The 18084-nt window shown below is 41.2% G+C and overlaps 1 protein-coding gene across 3 annotated transcripts in view; it reads right to left on the bottom strand.

The window, feature by feature from the left end:
• Positions 1-419: 419 nt before the first annotated feature.
• Positions 420-18084, bottom strand: part of SMAD5 (SMAD family member 5) — a 75960-nt gene continuing 58295 nt past the window's right edge. For all 3 annotated transcript variants that reach the window (XM_085618010.1, XM_085618011.1, XM_085618012.1), the window contains exons 6-7: positions 7001-7257; positions 420-2008 (exon numbers count right to left, since the gene is read on the bottom strand). In XM_085618010.1, the coding sequence (XP_085474136.1) occupies positions 1865-2008; positions 7001-7257 (401 nt within the window). In that variant the 3' untranslated portion in view covers positions 420-1864. The remainder of the gene's footprint in view (positions 2009-7000; positions 7258-18084) is intronic.

The following is an 18084-nucleotide window of genomic DNA, read 5'->3' as shown; positions in this document are numbered from 1 at the left end:
GCCTTTAGGAAAAGGGGCCCATTAACCAAACTCTGCAACAATTGCATGACACTCACTCATTCCTCTTTGTTGTGCGGTCATCTGTTTTATGTATGGGTTCTCTTATCCCTTCTTTGATGAGCACATAACAAAACCTAAATTTTTCGTCAAACCTTAGCGGTCTCATTTAAGCTCAAACTTTTCCATACTGATAAAACGTAATCACATCTAGAGTCACTGGGCTGCCAGTACAGGAGAAACCAGACTTATCAATTTTGGCCAAACTGTCTGTTTAGCGGCAGGGTCAAGACCGAGTAGAATACAGATGCTCCTTGATGGTAATGGCATAGAAGAACTAAATATGATGGAATGGAATGGTGCCAAGTATCATTCCACATGACTGGGACGGATTCAAGCATTTCCACTCGTCACTTTTTGGCTCATTCTTGCAAAGATTGTTTTATTTAATGACTATTTCTTCCTTTCACGTTAATCTACAAAGGAAGGTTGTGAACTTACAGAAAATGAACACATTAGTCCATTGCATTTATGACAAAGACCAGAGAATGTGAACAAAAAGATCCTCCACAACCATAGTGAACCAATACACAAGCTATCAAGTCTGACTGCTATGGAAACTGATGTCGCCCGATTCCATACGAGTCTCGCTATTAAAGACTATAGATGGCACCATTGTTTATTAGGAGAAAACTAACTTGCTTTCCTTCTTCCAGACAGGTTTATCATTTTATGTCGAAAAACTAATGGTTGATAACATTTGCTGCTAGCAGTGCATACTTTACACCCAATTTAGATGCACACAGGCTCTCCAATTCCACAGTAACGCAACTCTGACAAAGAGAAAGCTACAACACATATATTTGCTTCAGGTGAATACAGGAACATTTTCAAACAAACTGATAGTAGTAAAACCTACAAAAATTAGGTGAGATCTTGAAAACAAAAAGTCATGCCAAAATTATGCTACACAAATTATAGACCAAGCCTGGCATCATAAATGTTTCACAATCCTCCCAGAACACGATAAAGTATGGCAACTTTAAATGAAGATTGAATGGCATATATCCAAGATTAAGCCCATCCAGAAGAACTTGTTAGTCTTCTGCATTTTGGTATTGTTTATGATTTATTAATCTTTGCAAGATCTCATTCCAACGGGTTAAAGGAAAGAAGATAACTAGGTTTTAAAAGTACTGTTCAGAAAGGTGTAACATGTTGCGGTATATAAAATAAAACAAATGGGTAAACATAAAAACTGTACATAAAAATATATCTAAATGTTCGTAAGTGTATGCGTCGAAGCCAATCAGTAATTACTGACAAAGGCAGCAAGTGAATAAGCTTACAAAACACACTGTAGGTCTTTAAAGCAAAATGGTAACAGACTGTAACACATACTAATATCAATATCATTTCCATAAACCGTAGTCAAATAAAGCGAACATGAGCTATACCTTCAACTCTGCGTACTCCTCTTTGGCAAACAGAATACTAATGCTTTTGCGAGTAAAAAGATAAATACTTGTCAATATTTGGCGGTCATGGCCTAAATGCTAAAAAACATAATTTTCGAGTTTAGACAAAACCTATTAAAACATAGTTTTGAAAGATACTCTTCTAGAATTTTTCCGAAATATTTGTTTGAAAAGTAATTGTCTTTGCAGTGTTACACAAATAGTACGCATCGCCATTTAACAAAAAAAACAAAAAAAGATAATCACATACCATATTAATCGGTCAACACAAAGGGAGAACAACAGACAACTGACTCCAAGATTTCAAGTAGTTCAGAGTATCTGCTTTGTAAATGATCCACATTAAGCACTTCTGTATCAAAAAAGTTTGTTGTCCATCACCCAAAATACTATGAAACTGATGTGATCGCATTAAGTGGAGAGCCCATTTGTGTGAGTACTTTATCCAACCACTGTAGAGGGCCATGAAGATGAATTTCTATCCAGCATGGTGTACTTGTTACATCTTGTCGATGATATTCTGCTCCCCAGCCCTACAAAAAATTCAATATAATATCAGTTAAATAACAAACTAAAGAGATGCATGCCAACAGCAAACAAGCACTAAGAAATACATAACACAAAGATGTGTGCCAAAAATGACCATTTTCTTTTCGATGGGACAGCAAGCTTTTCAGAAGGTGACAATTAAAACTTGACAACTTTGCTGATAGGGGAACCAGATCTTTTTGGAATGACTGAGAATCACCTCAGTAGCACATCCGGAGACGTCCACAACATGGGAAAGACGCAAAACAGTTCAAGACTAAATCTAGGTTGCTCCAGGTATTATTAATGTTTGTCAACATCAAATCTTAGCAAATAAAGTTCTGAAGTACAAAAAGTTTCCACAAATGCACCATACTGTGACAAGATCTGCAGGGTTTAACTGCTACATTCCACTCCTCCGTTTTAAAATGTAGAAAGTTTGTCAAAGCGGTTACTATGTAATCAAAATGCTACAAAATGTTCTTTTGCATGGTTCCATCCTTACATAAAGTGATCTGCCACAGTTTCTATGTTTAGCAAATACTATAAAAAACTACTAAACAAATAAGTAATTTATGTAATATCGGTGCAGAAACATTTCATGTAAATACAAAAAACAGTGTGCTTGGCATTCCAATTGTATATGTGATCTTAAATAAAACCTTCAAATGAAATAAAACTTTAAAGTTCTTTTGCCTTTGCAGGAAAATATATTTTTAGAACAATAATTGTTGGCGTTCTTTGATGGTGTGCTGCTAATAAGCAGCGGGGTGAGACTCAATACAGCTCTTAAGCATCCAGTTTTAAACAAGACAAAAACACAACTGTGGAACTTTCATTGGAGTATCTAGGTGAACCAAACATTAATTTGTACACGGTAATAGAATAATTGTATATATGAAATATGGGATCGACAGCAGACTCTATTGCAAGACTAGAGACTCAATGATGGCAATGCCAGTACGTCTCGCCTATGAGACCCATTAGCTTTGGCAATGTTTTGTAGCCATGCTGCACAGTAGCGCTGATGCTTTGGAGTGTGGCTAGAACACATTTTAAATAAACCCAATGACGCAGCCAGGGCTAATACATTTGTTTTTTAAATGTGCATTATTGCTGGATGCATCATTGTTTTTAGCAATCTTGCACAGCACCACGATGCTATACAGCGTGGCTACACATCATTTCCAAAGTGGGTAATGCCCATGCTGTATAACAGGAACAAAAGGCAATGGAAGAGCCAGTAGTCTCAAAGGCGGGATCTACTAGCTTTGCAAATGCTTGATAGGTCTTGGTCCAACACCCCTGTGATTCTGAGCAAATCTGTTAATCTCACCATGCGTGAAAAAGAAAAAAAATATGTAGTTTGGCAAAAAATCCTGTCACATAAAGAAAGCAATTGAACCCATGTCCAGGTCTTATTCAAAATACATTTGGAGGCTGGTAACATCTGGTGTCACAATAAAGGCAGATAACACTTGTTGTCACAAACAGCCATTTCCAACGAGAAAAGAGCTTCTTTGAAGTGTGTGTGGCACAGTAAAAGATAGCTACAAATTTCAAGAGTTCAACAAGGAAAATATAGAAGGAGAAAAAAAATAAGAGTAGTAGGACCTGAATCAAAGAGAGGTCAAGCTGAAGCAATCAGTACATGGCATATGTTCCAGCCACAAGTAGAGGAAGTGAAGACACCAGGCGTAGGCCAATTGGAAGGCAGCAAATAAGAGTGACAATGAAGCCAACTCATGTTAAGGAATGGGCGGGCTGCAAGCCCCTTGTTGTATACAATATCTCTCACAAGTGAAAGCACTTGCAGCGCCTATGCTGTCGCAGGTGACACCAAAAAAAAGAAATGCTAAAAAATTATGAAAATAAATTCCAGTAAACCACAGCAGTCACAGTGTTTCATGAAAGTTGTCACTGTCCACTTAGCAGGCCACACTTCTTAAGCCCTTGCCTTTTCATTTTCTTGCATGAAGTATTTGAATACAATTCTTTCACTGTCGTCAGGGTCTCTGGAACTCGGCAATGAGTGGCTGTAGCACAGATATTAAACAGTAACCAGTGAGACATCAGAGGAGAAGTCCAAATCAGATACCGTCTGCAGCCTAAAGTAGAAAGAGGCCCGGGAAGCAATAGATGGCAGACATTTTCATAGTGGAGAGTGGAACAACACCCCAGACAGTACGGAGTCAGAGCAGGGGAGATAAAGTACACACCGCAGTTAGTAGGTTGGAAGTAAGGTGATATCCTATAAATTACTGCGCAGATGATTAAATACATAGAGTGCGCTTCCTCTAGTTCAACAGCACTTGGGCGGTGAAGCACTGGAGGGGGCATTATGGAAGTCAGGGAATGGACTAGTGGTCTGACAGCAGTGTGTCCTGGAACGCAACAATGTTATTAAAAGGTGCACTGTTTTTGTGTGTTTTCAAGTTGTTCCAGCTCTGAATAAAACCATATTAGGGTTTAACTATTGTGCAGTATCTGTTTGTCTTTTCACTTACCAGTAATCCACTACCAGTGGTGGCATAAGATGCACAATGCCTCGAGGTGTTACAGTGCAATTTACCTACACAATATCATTCTACCTAGCGTAAACCAACCAATTTATTAAGAATGCTATGATAATTGGCATAAAAATTATAAATTAAATTTTCGAGTTCTTCACTTCTCCCTCTGGAAACCATCACAGATCTTAGGGAGGCAGTAAAGGAATGTGTGTGGCACTGAGTCACCAACCAGAATTTAGCAAGCTAACCAAAGGTCTTTCCAGACTCATGGCAGCAATGATTTCTCCACTGTATGGTAGTGGCTCTGAAAGATTTGCTGTCAGCAGACCAGCGGCTCTCGTGCTCTGGCAGAGCAGAAAGCCTGGTGTCGAGTTGTGATGGGGACGCAGGCTCAGAGGATGATAAAAAGGGATCTCCATTCTGCCACTGACAGCAGAAAGCCTGGTCTTGTTACAGAGGATGATATGGGAGGATAGGAAGGATGACAGGTATTTTTATAAAATTATTTTTGGGTGAGTGGCAGGATGCAGGTATTACTTATTCTTTTTCTCCTAAAAAACGACCCTCAAAAGAATGGAGGGTGGTGAGAAGGAGACCGGCAGACCATTATATATTTTCATTGGAAAATAACCAGATAAAAGTTATGGTTTTGGCTTAAACCTGTAAAACCAGTAAAATTCGCCAGTTGTGTTTTACAGTGTACACAACACAAACCACAACGAATGCCACCCACCATGTTAGTTTTGCTGGATATGTTTTTTCCTGTGCCAATGCCATATTGCTGTTTTGTGCATGGCTCACATTGTTAGTGCACTGTGTGCAACATAAACCATACCTGGCAAATTTTTGTTGTTTTATGCGTCTGAGCCAAAACCATAAGTTAATTCTTCATATTTTTTCCAGTGAATTTCATTGCGTTTTTTAATGATGTTTTTATTTCCTACCCTTGCTTCGCACGGCCTTTGGCTGTGTGCAGCAGGGGTTGGGTGAAGCTCCTCGCAGGCAGCCAGACCCTGTATGCAACGCTGTTGGAAGTCAACCCCTGAGGGCCAAGGCATTTGGCTCTTCACAGAGGAGTTGGGCACAGGATGCCTTGTACGGAACTCGCACAGCGCACTTCCAGTGGCTGTGTGCAGTGGGAGTAGTGTGCATGACCTGGCCTTCATATTCGTTTTCAGCGGATCATAGCTGCCAATTAGGTGTCAGGGATCCTCAGATACATAATTCTTTTCCCCCGCATCCATTCTACTCCTCTGTCATAAACACCACCTGAACACTCTTCATTATCACCAGACATACAACCATCACCACCTATCGTCTTTAGGTTGGCTAATTAGCCTGCTCTTTAAAGGCATTCACAGTATTGCATCAATTTAACTCACACAAAGCCTTACGCGTTCCTTACTACAACCTTCTGACCCCAAACTGCATTGTGTTACGTAGAGATCCAACACTTTGACCACTATGAACCACCACCACTCTTCCTTCTTCCAAGATTGCCTTTAAGAACCTATTTGCTGTGGCTTGAGGATCAATGTGACTGTGACCCGGACTCATGTCTTGCCTTTCAACAACTAAACTCCACATACTTGGAAGTCACCTGTACCACAACTCCACACTTTACTAATGTATAATATGTAATAAATGTTCCTATATTTGTACAGCTCCTTAAACATTAATGGGTTATACACATCTTTAAATGTATCCATCTAAAAATAAAACTGTTTGTTTGAACAGTATGGGCCACATCATTTCTGGTACAAATGATTCAACAAACGAAGATGTACAATACATTCGCAGAAAGTAACTGACAGTAAGTCATAAGCGAGTATGTCCATAATGTATATATACATGCCCAAAAATACATTTATGCCTCCACTTGCATGCTATATATTTTGAAAACACAGACTCCAAACAGCAATATTTCAAAGTGTTCACATTTATGATATCTGCTAAAGAGTAGTCATTATTTTGTCATACTGTCAATAGAGACTGTCAATATGTCCTGATACAGCATTCAGGGATACAATTCTATCCCTGCTCAAACAGGAGTTTGTCCAGACCAGAGTTTAGTTGTAATAAACAAAACTACTCTAATTTTGATTTGACAGATTCTGCTGGGTAAAACATGTAAAAATAGATCAGGCACAAATGCCCAGAGAAAAGGCAAAAACTTATACATTTTGGAGCAATAGATACTCAATCTGCATGTTAGGATTCACTTCGAGGTGAGTAAGTCAAATTAGGAGGTTTTTACCACATATTTAGGCTTAGACAATATTTTGAAGCAAACATGTAGGCAGACTTTACTTTTAATACTCCGATATGACCGATTCAATGAAGAGTCATTCAACGAGAAAGGCCAAGGATATTGTTGTCTCACGCAAAGCAAATTTCATTTTCAGTTAATAGTAAGACAAATACATTTTAGAGACTATAAACACATTTTAGCACTTGTGAAAATCAACAGAACAATGTATTTACCTTTACAAAGCTCATTCTGATTGTGCACATTTTGGTGAGCTCATACACTGCTTCAAATCCATGATTGACAGATTGAGCTAAAAGCTGAGCAAACTCTTGGTTGTTGAAAATCTTTAGACTGCACCCGCTTGGAATCTTGCACACAGTTGTAGGATGAAATCCATGATGAAAGTTACAGTTCCTGCTTTGCACAAATATGCTACTGTCACTGAGGCACTCAGCGTAGACCTCTCCTCCAACATAATAAAGGTGGACACCTTAAAGACACACAATTGTATTAAAGCATTTAATGGCATGTTACAACATAACTATTAGCATAATAATACTGTATCGGTTGACACCAAATACCATGTGTTTGTTGAACACCTGGCTAAAAAACGAATAGCTGACTTTCAACATCAAATGCAATATTAAAATAAAAAAAAACTATCAAAGCAATAAAGAAAGCAGTATTATTTTATCAGCGCAGATTAAATAATTAATGTTTTTTCTTCTTTCTTGAATCAACATTTCAGAAACATCAGCTTTAAGTGCTCTGCTCTGAGTAACTATGAAAATATTCAGCTGAAGCTTATTATCTGCCTCTTAGTCAACCTTCAGTGGAATACACATGAGAAAACAGATTTAGTTGATCTTCCAATCCGCATGCGTAACCAGGGTGTTCCTTAGTAGCAGCTATGCCTATACTGCAAAATTATCCATTCAAAAGGCCTCAGAGAGGTTAGTTTGGAACACATAAAACAATAGCACATAAATGCACTAAGGAGAAAAAACTGTGTGCTAACACCGGGTGCAAAGAATGTAGAAATTTTAACAAGAACAGTGGTAAAATACCAACAATATCAAGCTACATACGTTTGGGCGATGACCATTTATAATTTTGCCTCTGTTAATACTAGGCGAGTAATGTCTGAGGTACAGTATACAGATAAAGGTGACAGTTTAGCTGTAAATCAAAGCATATTTAAATTACAATAGGATTGGGGAATGTGGGAAAAATAGAGGGGCAGGGAGGCAACTAAATTAAGTGTATTTAGAGCAGTTTTGAAGATAGAAAAGCGAAAATTGGTTCTAGTAACAGAGGACAAGTAGATGAAAGAAGCAGCACTGTAAAGCAGGGAGGTTCAGTAACGTGAGGTCTAAACTGGCCTATCAAAGGTTGCTTTGCTGCGCATATTGGGTTAATATACCAGTCATGCAGCTAGGGGACAGACTGGTAAAGGCAAGATGAATTTGTACATTGTTGAAATTGGGTTTCAGGTTGTCAGAGAATGCACACTGTACAAGCAAGAACCGCAACTCTAGTCAGGGTTAAGCTAGATACACACTAAAAGATAACCTGTGCTCACCCTCTGGTAGCTTGGCACAGAGCAATCAGGCTTCTCTAAAGAGGCAATGTGTAAAGTATTTGCGCAACGCAACGCACCACACCCACACCCACACACAGTAACCCAATGATAACATCATAAAACACTTCACACAGAGTAAGACAAATATATTATATTTTTATGACTTAAAGACCAAAATGACAAAAATCCAGTATGAAGAAACTGTGATATGAATTTTTTAAGATTAAATCAAAACTTAGTGCTTAAACAAATAGATCTTTGGTGTTACTTGAGGTCACGCTGTTCCGGAGTAAATCCAAATTTCAGGCTGACCGTGATCAGGGGCAGGCTGGCTACAGGACGCACGTAGGTTCTGCAGGTGATGCGTCATCATCTAGCTGTGCGGTCCATTGAAGCAATGTCATCGATCAAGTAATGCGTCGGTTCAAATTGGTGCAAAGTCATCATTACATCGAATTTGAAGCTCACTTTCAAGGGCCCAGGACTGGATTGCAATCACTTGGCAGGGCAGGACTCCCAGATGGCACAGTCTAGGTAATTTTGGAGGGTTGAAGGAAGCATTTGATGGCCCTGAGACTTCAGAAATGGGGGAAAGCCAGCAAGCTCTTTGAGTCACTCTGGGTTCAAGTGAGATGGGTCCAGCCTTTGTCCTCAGCAGGACAGAGATCAGCAAGCAGCAGATCAAAGCAAAAAGGCCGTTCTTTACCCACCCCAGACATGTATTGGAGACAGGCTGCAGGCACACAGAGTAGTAAGAGCAGAGAAATGACCACTTTCTAAAAGACAGGAGTCCCGTGCTCGCTATGCCACCGGTTTCAGGCTAGCCTGGCTGATATGGGGCGATACACTGAAACCGGTCCCAGGATGCTTTTTTCTGGTCCATTGAGGACCTGGCCCGGCAGTTTGGGTTGGACTATTCCTAAGGTGAGCAGGGTCAAGACTGATTTGCATATGGCTGGGTCCAAACTGGAATGGCATGGCAAGCAAAAAAAGCGATGGATTTAACCCAGATCTGTGACAGGAGGTGTATGTTTGATTTGTTCAGCATTCCGTCCATCATTTGTACTTTCTAAAAGTGGGATTTCTAGAATAGTACATTTAAATCCAACTTTATCATTAAAGAGGGTATTAAGGAATTCCCAATGTTAACCTGAGAGAGGAGTAGGCCTCCCAGTAGTAAAAAACTAATTTGGGTGTTTGTCAGTACTAGGACATGCACACCTTACCAGTACATGTCCCTCCCTGCCCTATGGGCTACCTAGGGCCTACCTTAAGGGTGACATGTGTAATAAAAGGGGGGTTTAAGGCTTGGCAAGTAGTTTTAAATGCAAAGTTGTAGTGGCAGTACACTGCACACACAGGACCTGCTATGGCAGGCCTAAGACAGGGCTGAAATGCTACTTGCAGGGGTGTGGAATTGTTTGAATAATCTAGTTGGCCAAGGGACAAAATGTTACTGAGATCTACATGTCCTGTAAAATACACTTGTCCCACCTACTCCATAAATCAATTATAAGGGCTGACAGAGAAACAACTGTGTCAATGTTAATGGGAAACTATGTACTTTTCACACTGCTCGCCATATACGCAGGATGAGATCACAGTCTGCTTTATGCGAGGGCAGAATTAATGGTGGATACATTTGCTCTAGGAACCAGCAGCCTCTCCTATGGCACCCCCACCTTTAAACTGGGCTCAAGAACCAACACTCTCACGACTTAAACTGGGCTCAGAAAACAGCACCTGCGTTATCAGCTCAGAAAACAGCACCCCCAGGCCATTCAACTCCTAAGCTGAGCATATGCACCAGTGCCTCTCTAATTTTGTCCCACGAGCCAGAGCCCTCTAGAGTACACCCAGGAGTCTTCAGCCACCTCCAGAGCACGCACGGGAGTCTCCAGTCTATCGACAAGGCCCAGGAGTGTCCAACCCTGCAACAAAGTTGAGCCTTTGCTCCCTAAACCAGACGCAGAAGCCAGCATCAGCACCCAACCTCCCTCCCAAACCAGGCAACAGCACCCCATTCACACCCAAAAAACTCAGGCCTACGAGCCACCATACCTACAGTCAAACAAGACCAATAAGCCACTTTCGCCAGCCCTCTAAAACAGGCTGATCTGCCACGGTTATTACTCCTCTAAAACACAAGGTCAAGAAGCAAGCGTCCCCCCGAAACATGGCCCAGGAGCAAGAATCCCCTCTAAACTTGTCACAGAGGGAGCGATGTGCAAAAATAATTTACAGCTGGTCAGTCTGCACAGGTCCACAAATGAGGAAGCAGGCAAGCTTCCTGGACAGAGAACTCACCGTTTATCACAGAAAAGAGAGCTGAAGTCCGCTACTCCAGCGCACAGGTGACTGGAGCCAAAAAGATAACTTCTGCAGGAGGGAAAAGCAGCCAAGAGCATAAACTGCCTACTTGCACACAATCAGAAGAATATACACATTACAACCATGATGGGATTTAGTTCTCAATCAAGCAACTTTGGAAGGATTAAAAGCATAAACCACACATCAACTCCCCCTTATTTGTGTGTGTTGTCCCTCTCGACATCACTGTAATATCACATTTAAAAAAAGCAGAAAACTTACAAGACTCCAACAGCATTCCCCAAATGCAGAATTCACCCTTTATGGGGGGCCAACAACTTACTTACATTTCACAACTGAAACTACATGGGATACCAAAAGCAAGGGGTGTAAATAAGTGAATGAGTATAGAGAACTGGAGAACAAGCCCATCCAATCAACCAAGGAGCCACTGTTGTAGAGGAAAAGTAACAGAGGAAAAGAGCACACAGCTAACTTCCATAGACCTAGAAAGGGATGCATACAAGGACTTTAGAGACAGGGAAAAGTGGACGACCAACAACCTGTGCAAAGGAGAAGAGTTGGAGAGATATGAGGTAAGGGTCAGCCCACCTGCCTGCACCCAAAAGTGGGTATATGCAGCGCGCACAGAGCAGGTGGAACTCTTCTCCCTCCACCCATCCGGATCAGAGGGGTCAGGGGCAGACACAGAGTGGAACGAGGGACTCTTGCGTCCCTGCATTAAGGTGAATGTGATGTGTACAGAGAGGAAAGGGGGAGGGGACCATTTCCTTGAGCCCTAGAGCGGGGGTAGTATATGAGGTGTGTACAGAGAGTAGGGAAAGACTTACTATCTCCACCCAAAAGACAGGCACATTAAAGGGCCCATCCTGCCTGAATCAGGGATACACAGGTTAGAGAAAGACACACAAAGACTGTACATCACTGAGGTTCTAATCATTTTAAGCAGGATTAAATTCTGTACTGGGAAGAACTGATCCAACAAGCACAAGCACTTGCACGAATTGCAGGAGAGGAGAGGTAGACTGGGAAGCATCTTTCAAAAAGCGAGGAATTCTGCCGTGGGATGTTTGAAGAAGTTAGTGCTAGGGAAGGCCCCTGTTATGGCTGGGTTTATAGCACAATCTTTGAAACTGAGGGAAGTAGCTGGCACCAGAGACAGGTTTCAGGTAGGGGCTAGAGTTGGTTCTTTGGTTAGGGCTGGTAAAAGGGAAGAGTCGTTAAACAGGGGAGAGGCCAATCCCCCGAGGATAAGGGGAGATCGCAAGACTGGGGTGCGAGTGGAGGGTCATGGAAGGCAGGTCGGTGCCAAGTGAAGATGGTCTGTGAAAGGAGGTGCGGCCTATGCCCCCACTGCTACAACCTCAGGACATACTGGAGGTTTAGGGTGATCATAGCACTGGTAATGTATCTGCTCCACAGCTGTATCCCTGGAAGTCCCTTAACTGCAGCCTCTTCTCTCTGCTCAGTGGCAGGGCCAGAGCAGCTGCCTCAGTGCCTCTCTGTCTCTCTCCTGTCCCACGCTGCCGGCTCTCCTCCTCTAGTGGCTGCCCCTTTCTCCCTCCCCTGCGTCTGCCCCTTCCAGGCCTTCCCACTGAGCAGCCTGCCCACTGCTCCGATCATAGCTACTGTGAGCCTGTCTCTGTCTCTGCCCCCGTGGCCAGCCTCTTTTTCCCGCAGACCGGCCTTTTACCCTAGAGCCACAGGCAGACAGCCTCTTCTCCCTCCCACCATCCTAAGTACACCAGACAGCTTCTGTCCTCTAGGCAGCCTTAGGCCAGGTCCTCCTCTCTCGGGGGTCTGTTTCTGAGCCCCCTACTTCTTCCAGTGCTCTGGGGGCTTGTGTCTGCTGCCTCCCGGGCCCCTCTCCCGGGCCTGGTCTATGTCTCCAGCCGCGCTCCACTCTTGGGGCCCTGTGCCCTTCCATCTGCTCCTGCGCACTCTGGCCTCTACCTGCCAGCAGCCGCAGTGACAGTGCAGTTTTCTGTCTTTCTCTGTGTCAGCCCCGCAGCTCCACTTCTGGGGCAGTGGCATCGCGCTTCCAGACCAGAGAGCCAGGGAGCTGGAAGGCAGAGACCCGTGATTAGTGATTTAATGTCTTATTGTCCGTCGGACAAAATAGACATTAAATCTTCTTGCCCATTATAAAAATCTACATGGTTTGGGCGTCGGGCGATATGTTTCCCCCACCCGGGTACTTGTGTGGGTGGCACAGTCAGTGTTACAGGCCCACAAGTCGCATTTAATTTACAGGCTCTAGGTATATGGTATACCACTTTACACGGGACTTAGAAGTACATTCAATATGCCAATTGTGTATACACCAATGTTACCATGTTTAGGGGAGAAGCACATGCACTTTAGCACTGGTCAGCAGTGGTAAAGTGCTTAGAGTCCGATGGCCAACAAAAAGAATCAGCAAAAAGAAGAAGAGGTAAGCAGGCAAAAGGTTTTGGGGAAGACCACCCTAAGAATGACAGGTTTAAGAGCACATCGCTTTTCTTTTGTTTTGCTGAAAATCATTTAAGAGCTGATAGCTGCAGATTGGGGTGTCACTGGAGATACTGCCTGGATGCAATCTTTATGCATCAAAGCAACACCACCTTATGGCCTACCCTCATTGTTTAAGGGAATGATGAATTGCAATAAAAGCACACAGATTTTCTAAACAGTTTAACAATTCCTCTTGAGAAGGGCAACACTTGTTCAGTTAAGCATGTAGGGCCATTCTTGCTCACAGACCTTCACAGCCTGCTGACAAGTTTTCCTGTATCTGCAGCACAGCTGGCATTCCACCTACATATCTTTAGATTTCCAGCACATTGCCTGTAAAAGTAATAAGAAGTCAAATGTAGCTGCAGTAGTTATCTTTGATCCCGACAATATAATGAGGCCCTTCTACTACCATAATCAAGCAGACTTCTGTGCCAACATTGGTAGCAGGTCTCTAAAAGAAACATGGCACTTTGTTCCCCACTGCTTACATCTTTAGCCTAACTGGATATCAGTATGACAATTCATTCCACAACCTTAGAGTCCAAAGCATAGAACTTCAAATGGTCAAACATTCCGCTGTTGCAGACTGAAATGAGTCTAAGAGGGAGGGTACCTTTCAAATATGGTACATTATCTATTTCTGTTAGCAGTTATTACACGGAGGGACATTTTGCCCTGCATCTCAACCAATCAAAACACTCTTTGCCAGAGAAAGCATTACTGATGTTTCATTGAACTTAATGCATACCAAAACAATCGATTTACCTGTTGGTATAAAGGCAATAATGTGCAAAAATTCAATATGCACTGGCATAGCCAATGGATCTGGCATGAATATACTAATGCAGCAATGCACACATTGTATTTGCACATATTAAAGAAAGCTCACTTTCGAAGCTCAAAAATTAAGTTAAACCAGCATACTTGTAAACAACTCCTGCCTAACAATCTAGTATACAAGAGAATTATGAACAGAGCACCTCTTGAACATCTCCTTTTTTGCTAAAAGAAGAAAAATACTTGAGAGCATTCAGAATATAGTGTGTGTGGATTCAACACATTTGTTACCATATTACCTTTTGTAGTCAAATTATTTTTTGCTAGTGTCTATTAGCTAAATAAATATCCCATTGCAGGGTTACCTTCGACAGGATGGTGCCAGTCATTACTGCAGGCCAGAACACCTGGCATTTAATCCAGAAGAACTAAAATTTCTCTTCTCTTAAATGTATTTCAGCTTTAAGGTTCTTGTTTTTGATTCCATTACTGAAAATTTCTAACAGAAACTCCTTATTATTCATCTACGGGGATTAAGGTATCAGCCTGATCATATTATTCAAACTCCACCCACGATTTCTCGTTATCAGCACACACATGCTGGTGTTAGGAGACATTACTGGGCACACAAATGATAAGCAAGTTCTACATAGGTGTGATGTTGGGCTTTTATCTTTAAATATGTGTCTACCACTGAGGAAACAAAGGCACCCACATGCACTCATCTTTACTTTTTGGTTGCACAACATTTGGTGTATCTTTTGTTCTATTTCGCTCATTGATCTTGAGTTGCACCGTCAGCTGGTTTTGAATACTGCAAGATTGCATCATCCAGGTTTATTTTCATTATTTACTTTATACTTATTTACTTTCATGATAAAAGTCTGTATCATACGAAACACGTGTCAGCTGTTTATTGTAAGAAACTTTCTGAACACTGGAAATTCAAAGGTTGCTAGTTGTGTATACTTGCTGAGAATTGGAAGCCTGAAGAATAAAAATCGTGAAGACGACAAACATTTTTAGACTGGCTATTTATGCAAAGGAGTGCCAGTTTTGCTTTTAGTGTTTGAGAATGCTCCAGTGTTATTGTATAGTTGTAATTTGGTAGTAACCTATTACGTGTGACGGGACATGGGGCACCTTCTGTCTCGCAAGGTGTTGGACACTGTTCATAGCACTTAATGTACATTACGTGCCATCTAATGATAGTCGTATTGACTTACAAACCCTGAATTCTCTAAGTGATGTGTGTTTATTTTGGGCCATTGCTACCTGTGCCTATTAGAATAATTTGTGGCTATCAGCACTCTATTAGTAGGGTTATACATATTCACAAACTCACTTATCCACTAATAGGACTACCTTCAATGATGACAGGGAGAAATCCATGAATGAGCTATTTCAGCAGGGAAATATTGACCACAATCCTATGACAGAGCAAAGTGACACAACGGAGGGCTTGAAACAAACATTTCAAAAGCCAGAACATCTCTAAAAACAGAATTGTTTAAATTGTGGGATGCAGCCACCCTTAAACGGTATAGTGAGAATAAGCAGATACCTTGGGGACTAAGAACAGGGATATTCCCTTCATTGGATGATTTGATTGTATGGGAACAGTTGCTGAATAAATCTCCATATGGTATGAAGGACATCCTCAAACAACACGCAAAACGTCACAGAGACAATTTGTTACAAGTGATAGAGAAATAGGAAAAAGAGATCAAAACTCTCATGCTGCCAGAGGCAACAGATAAGAATTATGAAATCCTTAAGGATGTCTCAACCAGACACCAATTATGCATCAACTCTAAGAAACTACGCAAAATAAAGAGAGATGACAATGATTACAATAAAGGAAGAGTATATCCTTATGCTGATAAATTTGATAAAATAAAAATTGGATGCTCTTTGAACAAACAGAAAGCTACTCTCACAGATAGGGATGTATGTGATCCTAATTGATCAATATAGCCAGCGACATCAGTGAGGGTTCTTCAACAAGCAGGAAAGTTACACCATTAGGAGGAAACTCAGCCTCTTCGTTTTAGTTGAAGCAGAAATATTCCATTTAGGTACTTGGGTCAATTTGAAAAGAGGGTGGGGAGGGATCACCAGATAAGCACTGAACAATCAGAAGAATTGAGAATTATTCTCACCTGCCTTTAGAGTGCTAAAGAAACAAATTTGACATCCAATGACATATCTATCATTAATTTGTCTGATTTCACTTTGCATACCAACCAATTGAATGTGCTACGTAAAGGACTCCGTTTTTGTCCTATTTCTATTGCTGAAGTTAGTCAATTATATAGAGAATCAATTGAAAAATCTAAATGTAAAAAGTTCTTCAATGAAAGATACAGGGCACCGCTAAATCAAATGCCATGATGGCTGTATGGATGTGAGTAGTCGTGTCCCTTCCCCTAATAAAATCGTGTTGCTGCTCCGAGACCATCTTTTCCATAAAAAGGAGAAAGGCGGCTAGCCAGGATCTTCGCAAACCATTTAGCATCCGTATTAATAAGTGAGATCGGACCCCAATTATTTTAAGAGGGTACGATTTAAGACCCTGAGGGGCATAGCTATGATATGGCGAGATATTTCTACCATGTATTCTGTGCCAACCTATTTTACTAAGTTCCCGCTTGGGGATAACCCATATTTGCCGGACATATTTAGAGGCAGAATAGCTAAGCTATGGGTTAGCTTGGGGATAGATCAACTGGAAGATCTATATGATCTAGAGGGCTTTCGTACCTTTCAAGACTTGCAAGATTCTTTTTCTATACCATGCCAGCATCATTTTAAATATCTTCAAATCAGAGATTACTTTATGAGATCACAAGGACTGAGGGAGGTGGAAGCTAATCAATTACTGATCTTTTTACATGAATCTGGTAAGGGGAAATTAATTGGTGCCGCGTATCAAACATACAGCCAAGGAAGATTGGAGCCGATGGATCTTTTAGCGGAGAAATGGAGTGTAACTCCTGCAGGATAGATATCTACTACAACCCTTGAGACAGCATTATCTACAGCAAAAGAGGCAGTATGGTCTGTTAATTTAAGGCTTTAACAATTTAAAACTATAACTATGCTGTATCATACCGGATAAGGTTGCCCGTGGGGACAAAGGACCACCTATCAATTAAGCAATAGGACGGGGTGCCCTAAATGTGGGGAATATGGAGCGAATATAGTTCATTTGTTTGTGGAGTGCCCTAGGCTAGTTGTTGTCTGGCAAGAGGTTCTGAAGGTACTAAAAAATAAATTGACTTGGGTTGGAAGTGGTCCTTACTACAACTGAGAAAATGATGGGTTACAGAGACAATGCGGACAGAGCTAAGAGAGCTCTGTTAACTATGGTCATAGTCTCTGAAAGATTAGTTATAGCCCGGGCATGGATCGCTCCGAGGCCATGTTATGTAATTGAGTGGTGGGGTATCTTTATGGAAAGTTTTGAGCATGAAAAAGCTCTGGCCAGAGTCAGAGGTCTTAAGGCACTACGGAAATTTAAGGCTATTTGGCATGGTATGATTAAGAAATAAGGTGCTAAAGGTTTTCTTTATGGTTTGTCTTTTCACTGCTTATTATTTAGTTTATCTTCAGTTATTTGGCTGATGAAGTTTTGTTGTATAGCTACCATTCCTCTAGAAAAAATGAAATGGAAATGGAAAAAAATATGTAATTTGTTATCGCCATTGTATAGATACCTTGAGTTTGAATCCTTTGCAAAATAAAAATGTAATAAAAAAACAAAAAAAGAGAAAGATGCAGGGCAATAAATCACTGTTAACACACACTTGTACAATGAGCAATAGGTTGATCAGTGACATTTATGACTTACAAACATTACTTTCCCTGGGTGGCACAGAAGAACCTACTCCATACATATTGGATTTGTTAACAGTAATTAATATTATACCTAACATCAACATTGATAGCGGTTTAAGACCGAAATCCACCTTTACTCCACTAACATCGTTTAACAATATAGATATATTTTACGGAGTAGCAGCTCAGGTACTGGTTAGACTGTGTTTACTAATATGAAATATTTCAAGGATAACTTGTGACAACAGCCGGTTATTGTTATAAAGGAAGCAGATAAAGGAGGGAACATAG

The sequence above is a fragment of the Triturus cristatus genome, chromosome 7 (genome assembly GCF_964204655.1).
Source record: "Triturus cristatus chromosome 7, aTriCri1.1, whole genome shotgun sequence".
Classification (NCBI taxonomy): Eukaryota; Metazoa; Chordata; class Amphibia; order Caudata; family Salamandridae; genus Triturus; species Triturus cristatus.
Note: the sequence above shows the minus strand (reverse complement) of the source record. Positions and strands in the feature narration are given on the sequence as shown.